The sequence below is a fragment of the Ostrinia nubilalis genome, chromosome 27 (assembly GCF_963855985.1).
Source record: "Ostrinia nubilalis chromosome 27, ilOstNubi1.1, whole genome shotgun sequence".
NCBI lineage: Eukaryota > Metazoa > Arthropoda > Insecta > Lepidoptera > Crambidae > Ostrinia > Ostrinia nubilalis.
In genome coordinates this window covers 7503592-7527827 of record NC_087114.1, presented here as the reverse complement: position 1 = coordinate 7527827, position 24236 = coordinate 7503592, and the positions used below count along the sequence as shown (strand labels likewise).

Sequence of the window (24236 nt, the reverse complement as noted above, 5' to 3'; positions counted from 1 at the left end):
TATCATTAATAATTAAGAGTTAACATTACATTCAATATGTTTGGCAAAGTTATGTGTATTAATTTTCAAGGTAAATATCGAATAACTCATTTGGTGAAAACCAATTGCAAAATTGATAAAATATCTTTTATCCACAATAAGCAAGCTTTTGGCCTGGATCTCATGTTTATTTAATGAAATTATAATATACATTGGTGGCATGAATACAGGCTGGGCCAAAAAATTTAAACAAAAGCACGCTCTTGTCTCGTGAAACACCTCATAGTGGTAAAAAATTCATGAAATTATGCACATTTTCTCATCACTCGCGCGTCCCTACCTCAAATAGTATTCGAGAAATCATGCGTTGCTATTTGCAAAAAATTTTGGCTCACCCTGTATAGTTGCACAGTTTTTTAGTGTCATCATCATTTAATAAGTATAAAGTTAATATTCTTTCGGAATAGAGCAACAACCACGAGCTGTTAAACGAAACCGATTTTGGATGACACTGGATATCATTTGTGTGTCACTGTTTTGTATAATAAATGAATCACTGAACCAGTCACCACGTTTCTGAAGCACTATTTCTCATAAACATCCACGATTTCACTAACGAAAAATCTGAAAATATCTCAGTTCAAATTTTCAGCGTGCTAATAATTGCCTCCTAACTGTCAAATAGTTGCAAAAAACGGTTCTGTTTGACGTGACGGCGACGGCATCACGCATCTCTTTTTATCACACAGTGTTGATGCTAGTGACATCTCGCTCGCTCAGTGGCCTAATTCACGTATTTTGACAGTCAAGATCTCGCTGACGTTCAGAAGTCGTGTCATTGAAAAACAGTTCTAAATCTGTATTCACAAGGGTCATTTTGATAGAACGATTACTCGATAGGATCGCAACTCTAGTGTTTTGTTGTCGTTGAAGTTTTGTTACGTGAATAAGGCTGTTCTTTGTTGCTCTATTCCGCTAGGTATATAAACTGTATGGTAATAAGTAATACACATAACTCCGCCACACATTCCCGTATACTATGTTAGTAGATACTTGTGCTTAGCGGCGAGGGTTCCTTGTGTCGGGATGCGGTCGTCTGGGATGGTTCAGCACTGTAAATAGTTGTATGTTTTAGAACTATGTTATAAAAATAAATTCTACTACTATTGTGCAGTTGACATCACTTTGCTCGAAGCGTTGGTAGAGCTCACAGATCACAGAAACTAAAGGGAGATGTGACAAGGGGGCGGGGCCGGTGTCGCAGCAACATGCCCAAAAACAGAACACATTGCTCGTGACAGCAATGATGACAGCAGCGACGCACTATGGAGCGAAATTGCGATTTATGGACATAGCGATTTTTTTCACAATTTCTATTTGAAAAAAATACCTATCGATAGGTTACGTTATTCTGATGAATAAATGCTGCACAAGTTTTTCTCTAAAACCAATAGTTTGACTGGAAAAAAATATTTTCCATTTTCGTTGTATGGAATGAAACATAAAGTGGTCGATTTCGACTAAGCCTTGACAGATCTTGCTTTGAAACTACTTGAGCCTTGTTTTATGGCTTGTTGACTGTAATCCTACGCTATCAGCGCGTATCCAAAGTTGCCCGTTCACAAGTTATGAGGTTCTGAAAAATTAAAAAAAAGTAAGTAAAAGTGACTTTTTTTTGGAATATCTTTAAAGATTTACCAAAAATATAAAGATTTTATACATTAATAATGTAAATTAACCTTAAATTACTGCTAAAAACACATTTAAATAAACTTAAAAGGAATTAAATCAGCGATTTTTTTTTCACAATTTCTGTTTAAAAAAAATACCTATCGATAGGGTATGTTATTCTGATGAATAAATATTATGAACGTTTTTCTCTAAAACCAATAGTTTGGCTGGAAAAAAATATTTTCCATTTTCGTTGTATGGAATGAAACATAAAGTGGTCGATGTCGACTAAGCCTTAACAGATTTTGCTTTGAAACTACTTGAGCCTTGTTCTATGGCTTGTTGACTATAATCCTGCAAAAACAGCGCGCGCCCAAAGTTGCCCGTTCAGAAGTTATGAGGTTCCAAAAAATGAAAACTAAAGTAAGTAAAAGTATCTTTTTTTGGGTATAAATCTTTAAAGATTCAACTAAAACATGAAAATTATATACTTTAGTAATGTAATTAACCTTTCTCTTGTCGTCTTATCTAAAGAAAAGTCAATTTTACTTACTTTACTTTTCATTTTTCGGAACCTCATAACTTCTGAACGGGCAACTTTGTACGCGCGCTGTTAGTCTAGGATTATAGTCAACAAGCCATAGAACAAGGCTCAAGTAGTTTCAAAGCAAAATCTGTCAAGGCTTAGTCGAAATCGACCACTTTATGTTTCATTCCATACAATGACAATGGAAAATATTTTTTTCCAGCCAAACTATTGGTTTTGGAGAAAAACGTTCATAATATTTATTCATCAGAATAACATACCCTATCGACAGGTATTTTTTTTAAACAGAAATTGTGAAAAAAAAATCGCTGATTTAATTCCTTTTAAGTTTATTAAAATGTGTTTTTAGCAGTAATTTAAGGTTAATTTACATTATTAACGTATAAAATCTTTATATTTTTGTTAAATCTTTAAAGATATTCCAAAAAAAAGTCACTTTTACTTACTTTTTTTTAATTTTTCAGAACCTCATAACTTGTGAACGGGCAACTTTGGATGCGCTCTGATAGCGTAGGATTACAGTCACCAAGCCATAGAACAAGGCTTAAGTAGTTTCAAAGCAAGATCTGTCAAGGCTTAGTCGAAATCGACCACTTTATGTTTCATTCCATACAACGAAAATGGAAAATATTTTTTTCCAGTCAAACTATTGGTTTTAGAGAAAAACTTGTGCAGCATTTATTCATCAGAATAACGTAACCTATCGATGGGTATTTTTTTCAAATAGAAATTGTGAAAAAAATCGCTATGTCCATAAATCTCAATTTCGCTCCATAGTGCGACGTCATAATGTAAACAGTTTACATTGCTTGCATAGTACTAAAGATTATTCGAACGTTGAGTACTGATACCGCAGTGGATAATGAGCACATATTTTGATTACTTTGTGTGTGTGAATTTCGAACTCCGCGCATTAGTTGGCATCTCTCTATATCTCTATGGTAGAGCCCAAAAGATAAATAAACTTGTAAAGAGGGGTACTTTTCATTTGCCGACGTTCATTAATGTCAAATATTGGTCACGATTTTATAAAACTTATTTTATTTAATTAATAATAAATTGTGATATCATCACATTACAGGCTATAGATTTTGTCAACAATTTTTTTTAGTCGATAAATGACAAATTAAGCTGTTGAGGTTTGTTTCCAAGGTTTCGAACCTCAGTTTATGTCAATAAAGCTCAAACTATGTTAGCAAAAATTCATCTACCATCAGCCAAAAACTCGTAGTTTTATATTACTTGAGAAAATAAATTGCAAGTGGGAATTGACCCCACGACCACTACCATGATGCCACTACTCTAACCTCTGAGCTATTGAGCTATAGTCTGGTCCGTGAGCACGTAGAATTTTGTCCAATGACCCCAAGCTACCCATCCTTATCGCTCGCGCGTAATTATGTTGCTGTCGCGACTGTGCGACGGGCGCCCGCAGTGAGTGTGCGAGCGCGATAGCAATATAATTACGCACGAGCGATAAGGATGGGTAGCTTGGGGTCATTGGACAAAATTCTACGTGCTCACGGACCGGGCTTTATAAAGCAATATTATTTGTAAAGATATGGAAATAAATACAACTACCTGGATGCATCGGACCGGGCGACCGCCGGCACCAAGTGCCGGGCGTCATCTGCAACAATAACATATCATTGAGTAGACTGATCATCATCAGGTCATTTGGTCTCCACTGCGGGAGCACGACCCTCTAATTTATAAGCAAACTAGCTTTCCGCCCGCGGCTTCATTCGCGTGGAATTTGTCTGTCACAGAAAACCTTTATCGCGCGCGTCCCTGTTTCAAAAACCGGGATAAGAACTATCCTATGTCCTTTCCAAGGACTCAAACTATCTCTATGCCAAATTTCATCAAAATCGGTTCAGTGGTAGGTGTGAAAGCGAGACAGACAGAGTTACTTTCGCATTTCTAATATTAGTATAGATGGAAGATTTAGTCCACACGTTGGAAAGGCCTGATGATCGCATATTTCTCTCTCGCTCCTTACGATAAGATAAGAAAGAGACGACGAGAAGAAAGGAGGTGTGAGTTTTAACTTTAAGCTATTATTAGATTTGTATTTTATTTGAACATAATTTCCAATGGATCTCAATGAAGGACGCGGTAGTAATTAGCACTCACCAGTTGGCGCCACTGGTGAGTGAGATGACTTAACAGTGGCGCCACCATAGTAAGTGCAAATGTGATAGTGCCCATCCCTCTAAAAATTATCAGATCACTATAAAAGTCTTCATTACTTGGTAAAATCTGATCTACGTAACGTAGGACTTAGGACACGCGGATATGAAAGGGTGCTCGCTGGTATTAAGTTCCTATTTTGTACCTTATTGCCTGTTCAATAAAGATCTAAATAACATTACATCAACCTGTCTTCTGAAAGCATACAGCGGACGGTTCTGAAAAGGTGTTCATTCCAATGTTGTATTTCTTAAATCTAATCTACACTAATATTATAAAGAGGAAAACTTTGTTTGTTTGGTTGTAATGAATAGGCTCAAAAACTACTGGACCGTTTTTAAAAATTCTTTCACCATTCGAAAGCTACATTATCCACGAGTAACATAGGCTAAATTTTATATTGGAAAAAAATAGGGTTCCGTAAAATATGTAGATAATGTAGTCCACGCGCGAAGCCGCGGGCGGAAAGCTATAGTCTGGTCCGTGAGCACGTAGAATTTTGTCCAATGACCCCAAGCTACCTATCCTTATTGCTCGCGCGTAATTATGTTGCTATCGAGCTCGCACACTCACTGCGGGTGCCAGTCGCACAGTCGCGACAGCAATATAATTACGTGCGAGCGATAAGGATGGGTAGCTAGGGGTCATTAGACAAAATTCTACGTGCTCACGGACCGGGCTTTAGTGAGCAATAAAGTTTAAATTCCACTGACCTGTCTGAAGGCATACGGCGCGCGGTACTGAAACGGCGCTCGCTCGAACCGCCGCGGTTCTTTCTCCGCGTCCGGACGCTCCGTCCGGACGGCGTCTGGCTCCCGCTCGCGGCGCCGGTAGTCCGGACGCTCCGGACGGTAGCTGTTGTAGTCCGACCGCCGGTTGTCGTGGTCTGCAAGAGTCAGTTTTGGGGCAAATTAGAGAAGTTATCAGTGTTGAATTTTTTAAAACATTCACGTTCCATAAGATTTGAAATTGGGAGCAACGCGTCTCAAATGCAATATAAAACTTTTGATCTTTCGAGCCGGATCAAAAATCTGTAATAAACCAGATTCAAGGGTTTTATTTATCTGTAATAAACCAGATTAACGCAACTTTTAAATTTGCCACCATTTTTGCAATAAAGTGTTGACAACCCTAAAAATAAAAAAAATCGACAGCTGATAGTTTAGGGTTACTAAAAATGTAACATTACACGATAGAACAACCTGTCTTCGTCCGCAATTCGAAAATTTCATACAAAATAAATGGTCAAAATAGTGTTTTCACTTCGTGAATTGTGAAGAGATTAATTGAGAAATTCCGGGAGATAGGATCTGTTGGAGACGCCAAACACACTGTTCTTACAAAAACAAGTCAAGATAGAGAGGGAAAATCGATAAAATGGCGTGATAACTGCTTTTCGCGGCGCGCATCTTAGACCTACTGGAATCTCAAATCGGCGTCGTGGACACGATGGTGTTTCGTTAATTTTGGGACACCCCTTTACAATCAATAATAAAACACAACTCACAGGTGTTCTTGGCCTGCATGTTGCGTATGGAGTTGACGATGGCGCGCGCAGCCGATGTCAGCTGGCTATCGTCGTGTGGAGGCCTGCTGTAAAGAATACAATAGAATATAATGTTATTTATGTACTTCTGTGTAGTTTGCAGGTGATAGGCATAAATCGCTTGTTCCCAACGAGTCACCCAAACGAATGACACTGTTACTCGTTGGGAAAAAATCCCATCAAGTCACACTGTTAATTAAATAGGCGACCTGCCATTGGCCTATGATCGCGCCGCGTTGCGATCTGCACGCGTTGGTTTGGTTTTTTTTATCCACAACGAGGAAGCTCTTGGCCTGTATCTCGCCTGATGGTAAGTGATGATCAGGCCGAAGGTGGAAGCGAGCTTCACCCGGAATCCTCAACCACGGAGGAGGAGGAGTTAAGCTTTACTGTGTTATTATCAACGACATAGTCCAAAATATAGAGAGTTTTCATTATCATGTCATTCAGTCTCCACTGCAGAAGCACAATTTCCTCTAAGATTCTACCCTGGTTTCCACCTAGGCGGTTCAAACCAATCAGTTAAATGAAATTAAAAGAATAGAAACATTTCTCTGCTCCGCTCCGCCTTGAGTCTTTACTTTAGTTGTAGAATCAATATGTATGGACTTATCGCGTAAAATCGATAAAATAGCGCGATAAACGCTTATCCTAGGCCTACCACTCTCATTAATGGTCTCAACTGCCCAAGTGCCCCCCCCCCCCCCCTCCTTTTTAAGTAACTCTCATTAATGGTGGATCAATGAGGGCTATCGTTTTTATACTTAACAGTTGGCACCCCTGGCGAGTGACAGGACCTTACTCTACAGTGGCGCCATCTTGATGAGTGCAAATGCGATAGTCCTCCTACCACTTTAGCGCTCACCAGTTGGTGACACTGTCTTCGCTACTAGCAAGTGACAGGACCTTACTCTACAGTGGCGCCATCTTGATGAGTGCCATTGCGATAGTCCTCCTACCACTTTCGCGCTCACCAGTTGGCGCCACTGTCTTCGCTACTAGCAAGTGACAGGACCTTACTCTACAGTGGCGCTAACTGGTGAGCGCTAAAACGATAGCCCTCATTAAAAGCTGGACAGGTCACTCGTTATGGAAAGCGTTGGGGAGGCCTATTTATTTATTTTATTTTTTATTTTATTTGTTTAACAATGTTCCTATGTTCAGCAGTGGACGTCCTGTGGCTGAAATGATGATGACGATGAACTCTCTTGGCGCAGTCGGGTAAAGCAAAGAGTACTTACCCCTCAAAGCGAGTTCGGCCCTGGAAGCCGTGCGGGTAGTTGCCTAATATCCCGCTGCCGTTGTTTCTCTTGCGCCACTCTTCCCGGGGCGGCCCTTTGTATGTGCTTTCGACCTGTTAACATTAAAATGTGTGAGATTCCAAAAATAGTTCCACTTATACTCCTGTTGATATTAAAATATGTAAGATTCCAGTTGGTTCTATTTATACTTTATCAAAATCGGAGTCGCATAACTGAGTCAGTTTTTGAGGTATGGGGGCGGCAAAGGAAGGGTGACATACGACGTGAAGACAAGTCTGAAGCACATCTGCCCCCCTAGACAAAACGCACTTTTTGATCGAATCGAAAATCGAATCCGTCAAAACTCCATACAAAAAAGGGGCTTTTCGACCACTTATCGACTGGTTTGCGATTATAATTTGCACTTTGTCTAGACCCACTGAAGTCTCACTGACGTTTGACATCACAAAAACATCCTTCCGTGCCGCTCTCGAATTTTTGGAAACGATTTTATTTATTATTAAGCGACCCGCTCCGGCTTTGCACGGGTGCTAAGTATACATATAAACCTTCCTCTTGAATCACTCTATCTATTAAAAAAGTAGTTTCCTCCGGGCCCTCGCACACGGCGACTTTTTTTAGCGATGCAGTCGCACTGCCTAGCGCGTTGGCATCACTTCTGTAGTGCGTTGCAAATGCGACTAACGCGCGTTAGTTAAAAAGTCGCTGTGGGCGAGGGCCCTAAGCATACATAGGAACAGACACAGGTAAGCAACTTTGTTTTATACTATGTAGTGATTCACACAAGTAATTCGCCTACCTTGTTATAAGTGCCTCGTTCCTTCTCCCTCGTATTCAGCTCGGCCATCTGTTCCTTGATCTGCTGGATCTTCACCGCTATCTCGTCTGAGTCACGTCTCGCGGGTGACTGTAACAACCAATCAGCATCTATAAGTAACGAGGTCTTATGAAATCAAATCAAATCACAAATATTAAATCAATGTTAAAAATGTAGCCCCTACCATATTAAACAAACATTTGGATATGGCGTACTAATTCCTTTTTAGGGTTCCGTAGTCCTGACAAGGAACCCTTATAGTTTCGATATGTCTGTCTGTCCGAGGTTTTGCTTGGAAACTATTGGCACTAGGGAGCTGTAATTTTGTGGAGGTATGTATATTAATCACGCCGACAAAACGGTAAAATAAAATTTGGATTTTTTACCACCTACATGTAAAGTGGGGATGAATTTTTTTTCATCTTTTACCCCATCGTGTGGGGCATGGTTGGATAGGTCTTTTAAAATGGCTTAGGGGTTTCTAAGACTATTTTTCCATTTAGGGATCTGTTTGCTAATTATTAAAGTTTAAAGTGACAATTTTTGTTCGTGTAGGGCGTCCCCCGCCCCCTCTAAAAACTAAACTGTTGGCTTGAAAAATCTGGAAAAATTCGTAATAATACTACTTTTCATGAACTTTCAAGGAAAACTATAACGGTTAAGATAGATCAGTTAGTTTAAGAGTAATAGTCATTTGACTAATGTATTATACAATTTCTTAATCAGTAAAAATTCCTTATAAGAAAATATGAAAAGTGACTTTAGATGAAGTAATTGCTTGCTTCAGAAATATATTGTGGTAACGACGGACAACTACGGAACCCTACACTGCTACCTCTGCACACTACAATCGTCACACACGAATCGTTTTCGAGAAACCAAGCATTGCTATTTTTGCTCCATATATCTGCCTTCATCATCATCATAGGACGTCCACTGCTGAACATAGGATGATGGGGCAGCAAGGTTCTGGAGTGGAGGCCACGTACCGGAAAACGCAGCGTGGGACGTCCCCACAAGGTGGACCGACGACATCATAAAGGTAGCAGGAAGGCTCTGGACGCAGGCCGCTACCAACCGGGTAACATGGAAAGCATTGGGGGAGGCTTATGTTCAGCAGTGGACGTCCTATGGCTGAAATGATTTTTGGGACGGCATAAGGCAAAATGTTGCAAGTTTTATATGTACTTACGGCGCGACTGCAGTGAGGACGCGGCGGGGGCGCGGGCCGGGGCTCCGGGGCCCACACCGGACTGGGAGCCGGCATTACCTGGAAACAAAGTTATAGTGTTATTTCTCCTTCATCATACTTGGTGTAGCTCATAAAGTTAATATGCGAAGCGGAATAGAGATGTCACTAGCAGCACAGAATAATAATAAGTACTACGTACAGAAGTTTTACTTCGCGAAGGTATTTAAAAAAATGTATGCTCAATGTCATTATCAATATGGTGTAATTTAGCCTGTCTCAAGAGTCAAGCACCATTTTGTTGTCAAACGTCAGTGATCGGCACTGCGCCGAAGCTATAGGGCTGACTTCGGTAAAATGATGTGACGTGAGGTGTCAAACTGCGGAAAATGGCGGAGGAAATACAGGATTTAGCAGTAATTATCATGAATAATATTAACTACTTATTTACCTCTCAGTGTCTTGAGGCAACTTAAAAAAGTACATTCTGTGTTTTTATTATTATTTAGGCAGTTAAATACTGCACAGTATTTAGTACACCATTTTCTTTATTTTCTTCCATCATACACAAGAATACGCGTGCGTGAGTCAATGTTCGCTCGTATGTGAGGCCTTGTCGAATAGTATCCTGTAGGTGGGCCATCGTGCGTGTTTTGTTTTCAAAGTAAACTCGCGGAGATGAACAGGCCTGCTAGCAGCAACACTATGTGATAAAAACAGATGCGTGATGCCGTCGCCGTCACGTCAAACAGAACCGTTTGGAAATATTTGACAGTTCACAAGCACGCAGTGGCACGATGAAAATTTGAACTCTGATATGTTTTCAGGTTTGTTTTCAATGAAATCGTGGATGTTTACGAGAAAAGTGCTGAAACGTGATGTGTTCAATCTATTGTACAAAACAGTGAAATAATCCCGACACTGAAACACCAGTGACACGCAAAATTGGTTTCGTTTGACAGCTCGTGGTTGTTGCTCTATTCCGAGAGAATATTAACTTTATGGTGTAGCAGCCAGTCGTGGTTGCGCCGAATTTTGTCGGTGTGTGCGTGCGCGCCGCATACGTACATTGGCGCGCTCACATTCAAACAGCGCTCGGTGCGTTTCTATGAAGATGACCTACTCATTTGTATTTACTCTGCTGTGACCCACCGGCGGGTCATTGTGATTCAAGTCAAGATTATTGGCAGAGCTGGTAGTACAGGTGGGGCAGGCTACGGCAGCAGCAGGCCTGGGTCACTGTGACCCACCGGCGGGTACTCTCGTGCTGGGTCACTGTGACTCACCGGAGGGTACACGAGGCTGCATTAGTAGAGCTGGTGGTACAGCGCAGGGTAGGGCTCCGGCAGCAACGAGCCACCTCTAGTTTTGAGTCATTGTGACTCACTTGTGCTGGGTCACTGTGACCCATTGACGGGTGATCTAGTGCTGGGTCACTGTGAGTGTGATCCACCGGAGGGTACTCTTAAGTTGGGTCACTGTGACCCACCGGCGGGTAATCTGGTGCTGGATCATTGTGACTTGTGCTGGGTCACTGTGACCCATTGACGGGTAATCTGGTGCTGGGTCATTGTGATTTGTGCTGGGTCACTGTGACTCACCGGAGAGTACACGAGGCCGCACTGGTAGAGCTGGTGGTAGAGCGCAGGGTAGGGCTTCGGCAGCAGCGGGCCACCTATAGTTTTGAGTCATTGTGACTCACTTGTGCTGGGTCACTGTGACCCACCGGCCGGTATTCTTATGCTGGGTCACTGTGACTCACCGGAAGGTAAACCAGGCCACACTGGTAGAGCTGGTGGTAGAGCACAGGGTAGGGTTTCGGCAGCAACGGGTCTTCTATCGTTCTGGGTCACTGTGACCCACCGGCGGGTAATCTGGTGCTGGGTCATTGTGACTTGTGCTGGGTCACTGTGACTCACCGGAGGGTTCACAAGCCCGCATTAGTAGAGCTGGTGGTACAGCGCAGGGTAGGGCTCCAGGAGCAACGAGCCACCTATCGTTCTGGGTCACTGTGACTCACCGGCCGGTACTCTTATGCTGGGTCACTGTGACCCACCGGCGGGTAATTTGGTGCTGGATGATTGTGACTTGTGCTGGGTCACTGTGACTCACCGGAGGGTTCACAAGCCCGCATTAGTAGAGCTGGTGGTACAGCGCAGGGTAGGGCTCCAGGAGCAACGAGCCACCTATCGTTCTGGGTCACTGTGACTCACCGGCCGGTACTCTTATGCTGGGTCACTGTGACCCACCGGCGGGTAATTTGGTGCTGGATGATTGTGACTTGTGCTGGGTCACTGTGACTCACCGGAGGGTTCACAAGCCCGCATTAGTAGAGCTGGTGGTAGAGCGCAGGGTAGATTCCAGCAGCAACCGCTATAAATACCTAAGTGTACGGGCCATTGTAACTCACTTGCGCTGGGTCACTGTGACCCATTGGCGGGTGGTCTCGTGCTGGGTTACAAAGATAAAAATGTTTGGGATGCGTAACTCTGTCTAGCTCGCATAAATATTTATAACTATGTATATTTTAAAGCCTGTAAACCTTTGAAAAAGAGGCTGACAATAGTGACTGAGTTTCTTGCGCTGCTTCTTCTCAGCACTGGCCCATTTATTGTCCAGAAGCAGTGGTAGGGTTAATACTGGGACGTGTAAAAGTGCTTTTTTAAAGCCTATTTGCAGAAATAAATGAGTTTTATGAGTTTATTTTATGTGACTCACCGGAGGGTAGACGAGGCCGCACTGGTAGAGCTGGTGGTAGAGCGCAGGGTAGGGCTCCGGGAGTATCAGCTTCCCGCCCAGAGGCACCAGCGGGCCGCCCGCCCATTGCGCCGCCTCTTGGTACTGGAAGCAAATGAATGCAATTACGGATTTGTCAAACTGGATGCGGGCTGCGTTTACTTTGACCTGACCACAGACCTGTCATGTCCAGACCAGACCAGACCGCATTTAAAGTCCGGTCGCCGAGCAGATAGAATTTCATCCAATGACCCCAAGCGTCGCGCTCGCACACTCACTGCGGGCGCCCGTCGCACAGTCGCGACAGCAATACAATAATTACGCGCGAGCGATAAGGATGGGTAGCTTGGGGTCATTCGACGAAATTGTATCTGCTCGGCGACCGGACTTTAGTGTGATATGTCCTTTAAATGATTTACAAAATAATATTTTTATTTAGTTACATTTTTCCACTAAATTACAGACAGTCCACAAGGTAGACGTAAACATAAGTGTATAAACGAATTAAATTGAATCGATTCGTCTTTGGTATGTTTATCTACGAAAAAAACAAAGCAAGTAGTCGAATAAGTTAGCACTTGAAGACAGTGGGAATATACAACTTTTGTAGCCTTATGACCCTCCTGCTCTCAAAGTCCACAATACAACTCACCGGGTACTGTATGTGTGGCTGCGGTATGATGACGTTGCCTACAGGGTAGGCAGGCGGTAATACCGCTTGCGGGATCACCACATCTTGAACCTTATCCCCTAGCCTCAAGGTGCACAATACAACTCACCGGGTACTGTATATGCGGCTGCGGTATGATGACGTTGCCTACAGGGTAGGCAGGTGGGAGCAACGCTTGCGGGACCAACACATCTTGAACCTTACCACCTAGCCTCAAGGTCCACAATACAACTCACCGGGTACTGTATATGCGGCTGCGGTATGATGACGTTGCCTACAGGGTAGGCAGGCGGGAGCAACGCTTGCGGGACCAACACATCTTGAACCTTACCACCTAGCCTCAAGGTCCACAATACAACTCACCGGGTACTGTATATGCGGCTGCGGTATGATGACGTTGCCTACAGGGTAGGCAGGCGGGAGCAACGCTTGCGGGACCAACACATCTTGAACCTTACCACCTAGCCTCAAGGTCCACAATACAACTCACCGGGTACTGTATATGCGGCTGCGGTATGATGACGTTGCCTACAGGGTAGGCAGGCGGGAGCAACGCTTGCGGGACCAACACATCTTGAACCTTACCACCTAGCCTCAAGGTCCACAATACAACTCACCGGGTACTGTATATGCGGCTGCGGTATGATGACGTTGCCTACAGGGTAGGCAGGCGGGAGCAACGCTTGCGGGACCAACACATCTTGAACCTTACCACCTAGCCTCAAGGTCCACAATACAACTCACCGGGTACTGTATATGCGGCTGCGGTATGATGACGTTGCCTACAGGGTAGGCAGGCGGGAGCAACGCTTGCGGGACCAACACATCTTGAACCTTACCACCTAGCCTCAAGGTCCACAATACAACTCACCGGGTACTGTATATGCGGCTGCGGTATGATGACGTTGCCTACAGGGTAGGCAGGCGGGAGCAACGCTTGCGGGACCAACACATCTTGAACCTTACCACCTAGCCTCAAGGTCCACAATACAACTCACCGGGTACTGTATATGCGGCTGCGGTATGATGACGTTGCCTACAGGGTAGGCAGGCGGGAGCAACGCTTGCGGGACCAACACATCTTGAACCTTACCACCTAGCCTCAAGGTCCACAATACAACTCACCGGGTACTGTATATGCGGCTGCGGTATGATGACGTTGCCTACAGGGTAGGCAGGCGGTAATACCGCTTGCGGGACCAACACATCTTGAACCTTATCTCCTAGCCTCAAGGTCCACAATACAACTCACCGGGTACTGTATATGCGGCTGCGGTATGATGACGTTGCCTACAGGGTAGGCAGGCGGTAATACCGCTTGCGGGACCAACACATCTTGAACCTTATCTCCTAGCCTCAAGGTCCACAATACAACTCACCGGGTACTGTATGTGTGGCTGCGGTATGATGACGTTGCCTACCGGGTAGGCAGGCGGTAATACCGCTTGAGGGATCTCCATTTGCCCGTACGGTAGGTTGTAGCTGGAAAATAATAGAATAGAATATATTTTATTGTTTAAGATATGGTTAACTGGAAAACAATGCCCATTGGCATTAAGCTTGCCTTGTATACCTACTATTTGCCATTAAAGATGAAATGAATTAAATAAATAAATATTATTACAGTGTTTTGTACAATATCCATTAACTTCGATAAGTTTTTCAGCTCATCGAAATAAAAAATTTTCATTATGGACACATTTTTTTCTATTTTATTAGCTTGTTCAGTTTTATCGTTTATTTGTGAAAAATAATAAATAATATTTTTCTCTTGTGACAGCAAACGATCTGTTTTCATAACAATTAACAGTTCAACGATTAAGGCTGGGTTGCACCATCTGACTTTAACTTTAAAAAACGTCAAAAATCTGTCAAATTCCGTACAAAAACACCTGTTATTCAAACGATCTATATCCACGAAGACGCGCCCCAGCAATGTTTGGTCCCGGCCGCGCGGGGTGCGGGGAGTGTGGTCCGAGCAATCCGTAAGGCATTACTGTAGTGTGCGTGTGCACTCATGGATCATTCAGCGTGTACCGATAACACTCAAACATTAGCGGAAGAATGGTAGGGCGCGTCTTCGTGGATGAAACGATCTATATCGTTATAGTTACGGTTAAAGTTAGGTGGTGCAACTCAGCCTAAGAGTTCGTGTTTGAAGAACACAGTTTCATAGAAAACACATAGAGTATTAATTTATCTACGTACCTTCTCATAGCGTTGGGATCGACGCACGCGCCGCACTGCGCCGCGTAATCAACCGCTGCGTACGGGTAACTGGGATCTGTAGAAAATGTACACGCATCTTAATATCACCACAGAATAATAATAAGTACTACGTACAGAAGATTTTAATTAAAAAAATGTGTCATTAACAATATGGTGTAATTTAGCCTGTCTCAAGAGTCAAGCACCATTTTGTTGACAAACGTCAGTGATCGGCACTGCGCCGAAGCTATAGGGCTGACTTCGGTAAAATGATGTGACGTGAGGTGCCAAACTGCGGAAAATGGCGGAGGAAATACATAATTTAGCATGAATTATCATGAATAATATTAACTACTTATTTACCTCCCAGTGTCTTGAGGCAATTTAAAAAGTACATTCTGTGTTTTTATTATTATTTAGGCAGTTAAATACTGCACAGTATTTAGTACACCATTTTCTTTATTTTCTTCCATCATACACAAGAATACGCGTGCGAGAGTCAATGTTCGCTCGTATGTGAGGCCTTGTCGAATAGTATCCTGTAGGTGGGCCATCGTGCGTGTTTTGTTTTCGATGTAAACTCGCGGAGATGAACAGGCCTGATATCACCACTACAGATCACACAAACAAAATGGAGATGTGAAAAGGGGGCGGGGCCGGTGTCGCAGCGATATGCCCAAAAACAGAACACATTGCTCGCGACAGCAATATGCCATGCAGTTGACGTTATGTGTTATGTTCATATTTCATTGCTTGCGTAGTACTAAAGATTATTCGAACGTTGAGAACTGATACCGCAGTGAATAATGAGCATATTTAAATTAACAGAATACCGTGACCGCGTATGTAGTAGCTTTAAGTACATTACTTGTATCCTGGTATGCGAACGAATAGCCGCACTTATTGCAATGTGTGCTTGACACACACTCTTCGTAAGGTATTGTTTTTATTTTGATTACTTTGTGTGTGTGAATTTCTAAAGCGACACTGGGTTTTGAACTCAGCGCATTGCTTGGCATCTCTCTAGATCTCTATGATCACCACCCTTATTAACCTCATCGTCTTCATTATAATCATCATCATCATCATCATTTCAGCCACAGGACGTCCACTGCTGAACATACACCTCCCCCAATGATTTCAAAATTGACCGGTTGGTAGCTGCCTGCATCTACACTCCCCGCGTTCGTCCCGTCCGTACTCAATCCATTTAACTCAATCAGGTTGTAAGTTACTATCCGTTCGCTTTAAGTTTGCCGCTGGCGATATGACGTCACTCGAAGGGAAGCGTCTATAACTTTAACAAACTATATTTAAAATATTTTTTATTTATTATTATTGATAAAAATTGTGTATTTGCGTAAAATAAGACACATTAATTGCGTTTAATCACTAACTAATTGCGTTAAATCGCGGTTGAGGGAGGGGACGCGCATTCCACGGACCGGCAAACTTACCGCGAACGGGTAGTAGGCGTTTTTTAAGCAGTAGGACAAATGGCACAGTAATAAATAAATAAATAAATCTTTGGACAATTTCACACAGCGCCAGCTAGCCCCAAAGTAAGCAACTTAATGCTTGTGTTATGGGTGCTAGCTTAACGGATATACTACTTATATACTTTTTTTTTTAATACATAAATACAGTGCATACCGATTCTGAAGGTAGGCTCTTGGTGGGGCGGTGACGTCATCTGCTTGGCGTCTTCCGGCGGACCCAGCACTTGCTGATACACCGGCATCGTCGGCTCCTGTGGGTCATACAGTTATGTATTCAAAAGCAAAAATATTTATTCAATTTAAACCACAGGGTTGCCAGGTCCAAAATCACAAAAGCCGGACTTTGTGCTTCATTTGGCCGGACATTTTACCCTAAAAGCCGGACTTGTGACGGGGGGGTGCAATAGCATCGGTTGCTAACCAACATCCTGATGCGTGCGCTTCATATGATTCTGTGGTTCGACTTTCGCTTGGCGCGGCAACCAAATAAAAAGCCTAACAAAAGCCGGACAGGCCGGACAAGGCAATATTTGGCCGGACAAGTCCCTAAAAAGCCGGACGCCTGGCAACCCTAACCACAAGCGGCACTTATGAACGTCAAAATATAGTAAATAATAAAAAAAGAAAAGGTAGCCCTTATGGGGCACTTTACATGTTTCACTATCTTTTGGGCCCTACCAGCGTTTCGAGACAAACATATGGCAAGTGCTGAGAAGAAACGCCGGAACAAACTCATTCACTCACTATTAGTTTGTCACATGGATATTTTATACAGGTTGTTTGTGAAAAATCACGGACTACGCAAGCGTATCTTACACCTGGGCAAATAAATCCTAAGCTCACAGGATGTAAAACATATCGCCCCCAAACGATACTGCACTATTAGCTCTAAATAGATGCAGGACTCGGAGGCAATAAAGTAACAAACGTCCAACTTTTAAAAATCCTTTTTTTTCCATACTATCGAAATATCTATCCTGGTCATCACAAAAATCGGCCCACCTACGTTTTACAGGAAAACTCGTTTCTACTGACACAATCATGCCCCAACAATATTGGTGTTATTTGAAAACCCAATAAATATCCTTTAAGAAAAACACATTTAATTTTCATAATAAACGATTTAAACGATTAACATATACAATAAATATGACTTGAAAAAAGACCTCACTTTGGGCTCACCTCTGGGATCAATTAGACCAATTTTTATGGTTATAAAACCAAATAATGATCTCACGTGTCCTCTTTAACAGATTGATAGCGATTAATCCCAACTTAACAATTTTATAGCCATAAAAGTTGGCTCAAGCTTAACTAACTATTTTTTGAAGAAGTGATTCTGGATTCTTCTACAGACACATTTTTGGGGTAAAAACCTTTCCTTTAATGAAATGAAGTTTAGAACTAGGCTTTTAAATGGTGCCAATATTGATGGGAAGTGGGGATGCATACGTTTGAAAGTGCTTGTCGCGGGAGGGTCGATTTTTGTGATGACCAGTGTATTTGAATGTACCGTGTTGTTGGAAATAAATGGAATTCGAATAAAAAAATACACCACTCATTGTCGTTTTTGGAGTAAAAGTTCACTTTAATTTCAGGCTATGTATTTGATATGATTTATAAATTACTAGCTTTTGCCCGCGGCTTCACAAAATTCGAAATTTAGTTTTTCACAGATCGTCATAAATAAATAATAAATATTTGTAGGATTATTAGTCATATTATTATTAATGTAGATGACTATTTGGAAAAACATATTTTTGTCTGCATACCGAATATCATAAACAAATATTTCGCTCTAACATTTATTAATCATTTCCTGTTAAATTAATAATTTACTAACCTCAAATTAAAGAAAAGTACAGTACATGACGCACTGTCATTGTGGATTATACATATTAAGGTGCTCACTCACCTGGAGCATTTGCTTGTAACGTTACTTCGAGCATTATGTAAGTGACACGAACCGAGCATTACAATGGGCAACCTGTAAGAGCCCTTTCTCACGGCAATCCAGTTTTAAGAGATCCTGCATTATAAAACTGTAGCCTTATTCACGTAACAAAACTTCAACGACAACAAAACACTCGAGTTGCGATCCTATCGAGTAATCGTTATATCGAAATGACCCTTGTGAATACGGATTTAGAACTGTTTTTCAATGGGACGACGTAACAAAACTTCAATGACAACAAATCGCTGAGTTGCGACTCCTATCGAGTAATCGTTATATCAAAATGACCCTTGTGAATAAGGATTTAGAACTGTTTTTCAATGGGACGACTTCTGAACGTCAGCGAGATCTTGACTGTCAAAATACGTGAATTAGGCCATCACTGGACTTGTGTGTTCAAACCGAACGGCAGTGTCCAGTTTTTTGCAGGCACGGTGTAAAATGAGAAAACTGAATAGGAAATTCGAACATCGGTTTTGTGCGTGGCACTGCAAACGGGATATTCGTGTGAATGTTTAGTGTTCATACATACTGTGTTTTGTAAAACAACGCCCGTCGTGTAGTATACACGACACTGATGCCAAAAAAAATTGTGCTCGGTGGTGTAGCGGGGTAACCGGGGGTGGTGCGGGCGGTAACAAGACTCAAAAGTTTTAGGAGACGTTTGAACAAGGTCTTTTACTAATAAAGTAATAGTTAAAACTTTATTTATATTTTTCTTGTAACTACTTACCACACCCTGTATACTACTTACAAAACGGGATGCTGCAAAAAACGGGAGGTGCCCGAGGGAAAGAGCTCTAATGGGAAATCATTTACTTCTTCTTCTTCTTTTCGTGTCGACAACAAACCTACACAGTGTCAGCCCAAAACTCCGCCACAAGAGTGGCGTTGTCAGTAGCACTCATCAAATCCTCCTGAGTGCAGTTGCTTGGGCACTCAGGGCATGACATCAGGTGCTTCATCGACTGGGGAACAAAACCGCACCTGCACTCCATGCTCAAGCCATCCAAGAATCCCCACCTGGCCAGATTGTCCTTACTACGGCCAACCTGCGTCCATTTACTAATTTTTCGTTAATCTGACTTAATGAAAAATACTTTATTTTTTGAACAAGAAATAAAGACGTCGAAAAAGAGGTATGGAATTTTGAATTTTTGCTTGCATTCATAACGATGTTGTAATGTATTTCCACCTTAATCTATGTGTTACTCACAATGCGACATTGGTTGATATATGGGTACCCCTGATGCATCGTAGGGTAAACCACATTGTTGATTGACATCGGCCCTGTGAACAAATTTTTGTGGTTATTCCCACTTTCTTTATTGACTATTCCCACCTCTCGTTCCCACCGCTGCAACTCCTGTGTAGCCAGGATCTACAGCTTGATCGCCAATAAAACCCAACCAGTGAAGGTCAAGTTTGTCCCGGGGGAAAGTTAAACTGTCATTTGACCCGCAACGAAATTAATCAGAAGAACATAGGAGGAGTTCGAACTTCAGCTTGCTCATCCTCCATTTGTCTTTGATAAAGAGAGAGTCGTGTTGGCAGTGGGGACCTGATGATGGTGACGATAATGATGATTTAGTGTACTTTCGAAAACCAAAGTCACCGACATAGCCCGCAGAATTGCTAAAATAAAGTGGCAGTGGGCGAGGCACATAGCTCGTAGAGCTGACGGCCGCTGGGACAGAAAAGTTCTCGAGTGGCGACCACGGGCCGGAAGACGTAGCGTGGGCAGGCCCGTCACTAGGTGGACCGACGATCTGGTGAAGGTCGCTGGACGAGCCTGGATGCGGGACCGGTAGTTATGGAAATCCTTGGTCCCGAGGCCTTTGACCAGCAGTTCAAATTCAAATAGTTTATTCAGTACATTACATCAGTACATTCCAGGACACTTATACACGTCCCAAATACAGCTTGCCCTACCACCACTTCGGGACAACATATGGGCTGGTGCTGAGAAGAAGTGGCGGAAGAAACTCATGCCCGTTTTCACCATCAATCCCTAATTTTTAAGTGACCCCTCGTTCGTTCGTTTAGGCCAAATGATGTCCAATGCTGGACAAAGGCCTCCTTCAAGGTTTTCCACAATGCACGGTCCTGCGCTGCCCGCATCCAGGATCTTTCCGCGACCTTTACCAGATCGTCGGTCCACCTAGTAGGAGGCCTGCCCACGCTACGTCTTCCAGCCCGTGGTCGCCACTCGAGAACTTTTCTGCCCCAACGGCCATCGTCTCTACGAGCTATGTGCCCCGCCCACTGCCACTTGATTTTAGCAATTCTGCGAGCTATGTCGGTCACTTTGGTTCTCCTGCGGATCTCCTAATTTCTGATTCGATCACGCAGGGAATTGCTAAGTGACCCCTATGAAAACAAAATTCCTGTTACCTATGATACAATAAGGGTCACTTAAAAATTAGGGATTGATGGTGAAAACGGGCATCAGTCACCTTTGTCGCGGACAGTGGTCATCATTTGGCTGAAGCGAAGTGTACTTACTTAAGTATGGGTCTGGTATAGGCACGGGCGTGGCTTTCGCTTGCGCCATGCTCTGGAGAGCCAACTCCGTCGGCTGGCACTGTTGGCTTTCAGGCGGCGACGTTACCTGCAGGATACATGGACTTTTAGGGATATAAATAAAGAAAAGAAAGAAGAAAAAAAATTACTTTATTTTGGCAACAACAAATTCAGGAAACAAAGAAATACACAAAAAAAACCAGGTTGCCAAAAAAGGTCACCCACTCAGTAACATCTTGACAGTGTGACTGCCAAGACACTGATATCATATTAAATCAAATACATTTTATTCAATTTAGATCACTAATGGCACTTATGAACGTCAAAATACAGTAAAAAAAGGTAGCCCTTAAGGTAACGTGACCATTTATTTTCTGTGCCAGAGCGGGACAACTGAGGAATAGTTCTAAAAAAAAACCTGCGGAATTATAAAATAAAACAAAGTTTTGGGAGTTTTACAAGTTTATAGAAGATTGAATAACACAAATCAAAGCACTAAACACAAAACAGTTAAATAGTGGGGTGACTTCTATGTCGTATTTTTGTATTTGTCGGCGGAACAAATTTGTTTTAGAATATCGTATCTTGTTTTTAGATAACTATGGAACTCACATGATTTATTAATATTTATTTTCGTAATCAACATAGCTTTCATTACTGCTACACTTAGCTGGGTTTTGACACTCGTCCACATTTTGTTCATTTGAGAAAAAACTCTTTCGACTGGTGCGTTACTTCCTGGCAGACACATAACGATTCGCACTGTGTCGCCCGCGCTGTAAGTTGTTACATTTAAAAACGATAGATGCATTCTTAAAGCTAAAGCGGGACGTTTTTGCTCTTGCGGGGGACAGCGGGACAGACAGTCTGAAAGCGGGACGTATGGTCACGTTACCTTAAGGGGAACTTTACATGTCTCCTTATGTTTTGAGCCCTACCAGCGCTTCGAGACAAACATATGGCAAGTGGGGGGGGGGGGGGGGCATAAATGGGGGTAGCACTACTAAAAATAAAGCAAGAAAAAAAGAAATAAAGTAACACAGGCGGTAGGTACGTAGTGGTTAGCTAGTAAAGTCAAAAGTAGTTTATTCTGCAAATAGGCTTTTAAAAAGCATTTTTACACGATAATTTAAAGTGATAGAACATGTCACGTCAGATGTAGGTATAATGAATTAATCATAAAATTTAAACATATTATTATAAGTGACCTCATTAAGGAATAGTTTTCCTGTTAACTCGTATTAGTAATATGATAATTATTATATTACATAGCAACAATCCTGTGATGATTGTATATTGTATTTATTATATTGTAACGATTACCTAATATAGTTTCATGTACATAAATCTACACTAATGTGTAGGTCTCTATGTAAAGAAATGTCATCTAACCTAATGTATGCTAAAGTTGTTAAATAAACTTTTATTATTATTTATTTATTTATTTATTATAAAGAAGAAATATTTCATTGTTAGTTTGAAGACTTTGAAAGGATTAGGGTCCGAAACTACTGGACCGATTTGAAAAATTCTTCAAAATAGTATATTATTCAAAACTCCGCTGTTTTCTGCCACCTGATTTCATTTCATCCTAGTCAATTTTTATTAGTAAAAATGATAATAGAAATAGCGTAGTTTGGATTCCCTTTTGACTACGAAACACTAAAAAAACTGACTTACCTCATCAGTTCTGACTGCGTACTGGTTATACTGAATCTCGTGGCTGTCTTCATTGGCTTTCGCTTCTACACTCTGAGCCAACTGATTCGCTGGCTCAAACTGTGGCGTTCTCTGACTGGCCGGCTCAAACTGCGGCGTTCTCTGATTGGTGGACTCAAACTGAGGCGTTCTCTGACTGGTCAGCTCATATGGCTGGGTTCTTTTAAGGTTTGTGTCAAACTGCTGTGATATCTGATTATTTGGGTCAAATTGCTGCGTTCTCTGATTGTTTTGGTCAAACTGGTGCGTTCTCTGAGTGGCCGGGTCAAACTGCTGAGCTGCCTGATTGTTAGGGTCAAACTGATGCACTTTCTGATTGGTTGGGTCATACTGGTGAGCTATCTGATTAATTGAGTCAAATTGCTGCGTTCTCTGACTAGTTGTGTCAAAATGCTTAGTTTTCTGATTGTTTGTGTCAAATTGCTGCGTTCTCTGACTGTTTGCGTCAAACTGCTGCGTTTTCTGATTGTTCGGGTCAAATTGCTGCGTTCTCGGACTAGCTGAGTTAAACTGCTGCCCGCTCTGATTGGCCACCGCCTCGTAAGCTTGATTCTGATCGGCCAGCGTATCATATTGTGCCCCCTGATCGGCCACCGTTTCAGGCTGCTCATAACTTTCATAGCTCTCGTACGCCAATTGGGGCGAATATTGTGTGTCACATTCAAAATTGTTCTCAGCTGACTTTTGTATGTCTTTTTCTGAATCTTGGTTGTTTGACTCGTAGTTATTCTTGCATGGGCTCAGGGGCTCTTGCTTTTCGTCTGACGTATGCTGTAAAGATAATAACAATAAATCTTTGGACAATCTCACACACCGCTAGCCCCAACGTAAGCTACTTATATGCTAGTTATGTTATGTTATGCCATGCCAAAAGAACTTTCCATTCATCGCCTTTCGCGCGCTGTCAACTGCGAGGCGAGGCGTTTACGTTACGGTGCGGATAAGTGTGCGTTGCTGTATGGAGTTTCTTACAAAGAATACTGACCGCTTCTAGTTGATACGGTTACGATCCCTTTCCGTGTTGATAAGTGTACTACGTCATTAAATGACAATTGAAACTAGTTTCAACGTGCGTTTAACAGAACAGACGGTGAAACGCAACTGCAACGAAACTGAGTACTTTTGAGTTGCATCTAAGTTTCTGCCATAGCGTCCGTTGAGAGACCACACATGACGCGACCAGTTTGTAACTTTCAGTTTCAGTTTCATTCATCAGAATCATCACAAAGTTGCAGTTGCGTTTCACCGTCTGTTCTGGGCCTAAGTGTTTAGGGTCGATGATGATGATGATGATGATGAGTGTTACCTTATCAGCGTCCCTTTGACAGGCGTCGTGTTGGCGGCACTCGCAGCAACATTTGTTGCGGGTCTCTTCCGGCGGTGGGCAGTCGCACTCTGGAGGTTAGCAAACATTTATTTGTTGCACACTTACATAAAATTGCTGACCAAGTTACATTTACGGGACTACTCCCACCTCTCGTTCCCACCGCTGCAACTCCTGTGTAGCCAGGATCTAAAGCTTGACCGCCAATAAAATCCAACCAGTGAAGGTCAAGTGTGCCCCGGGGAAAGTTAAACTGTCATTGGACCGCAACGAAATTAATCAGAAGAACATAATATCAGGTAAAGTTTGAACTCAAACGTTCGACTTCCTTCCAGAGTGCAAAGCGGATGACAGGAGACAAAACAAAGGTTAAGTAACACTTAAGAAAAGATATGCACC

General features: G+C 42.4%; 1 protein-coding gene across 1 annotated transcript in view; it reads right to left on the bottom strand.

Annotated features, from left to right (window-relative positions):
* Positions 1-7173: 7173 nt before the first annotated feature.
* Positions 7174-24236, bottom strand: part of LOC135084809 (uncharacterized) — a 37775-nt gene continuing 20712 nt past the window's right edge. Inside the window, exons 5-19 of the mRNA XM_063979549.1 lie at positions 23820-23908; positions 22475-23284; positions 20777-20882; positions 19488-19561; positions 16472-16568; positions 14819-14894; positions 13983-14092; positions 13323-13452; positions 13069-13203; positions 12815-12949; positions 12593-12695; positions 11923-12045; positions 9208-9285; positions 7998-8105; positions 7174-7290 (exon numbers count right to left, since the gene is read on the bottom strand). Coding sequence (XP_063835619.1) covers positions 7174-7290; positions 7998-8105; positions 9208-9285; positions 11923-12045; positions 12593-12695; positions 12815-12949; positions 13069-13203; positions 13323-13452; positions 13983-14092; positions 14819-14894; positions 16472-16568; positions 19488-19561; positions 20777-20882; positions 22475-23284; positions 23820-23908 — 2291 coding nt within the window. The remainder of the gene's footprint in view (positions 7291-7997; positions 8106-9207; positions 9286-11922; positions 12046-12592; positions 12696-12814; positions 12950-13068; positions 13204-13322; positions 13453-13982; positions 14093-14818; positions 14895-16471; positions 16569-19487; positions 19562-20776; positions 20883-22474; positions 23285-23819; positions 23909-24236) is intronic.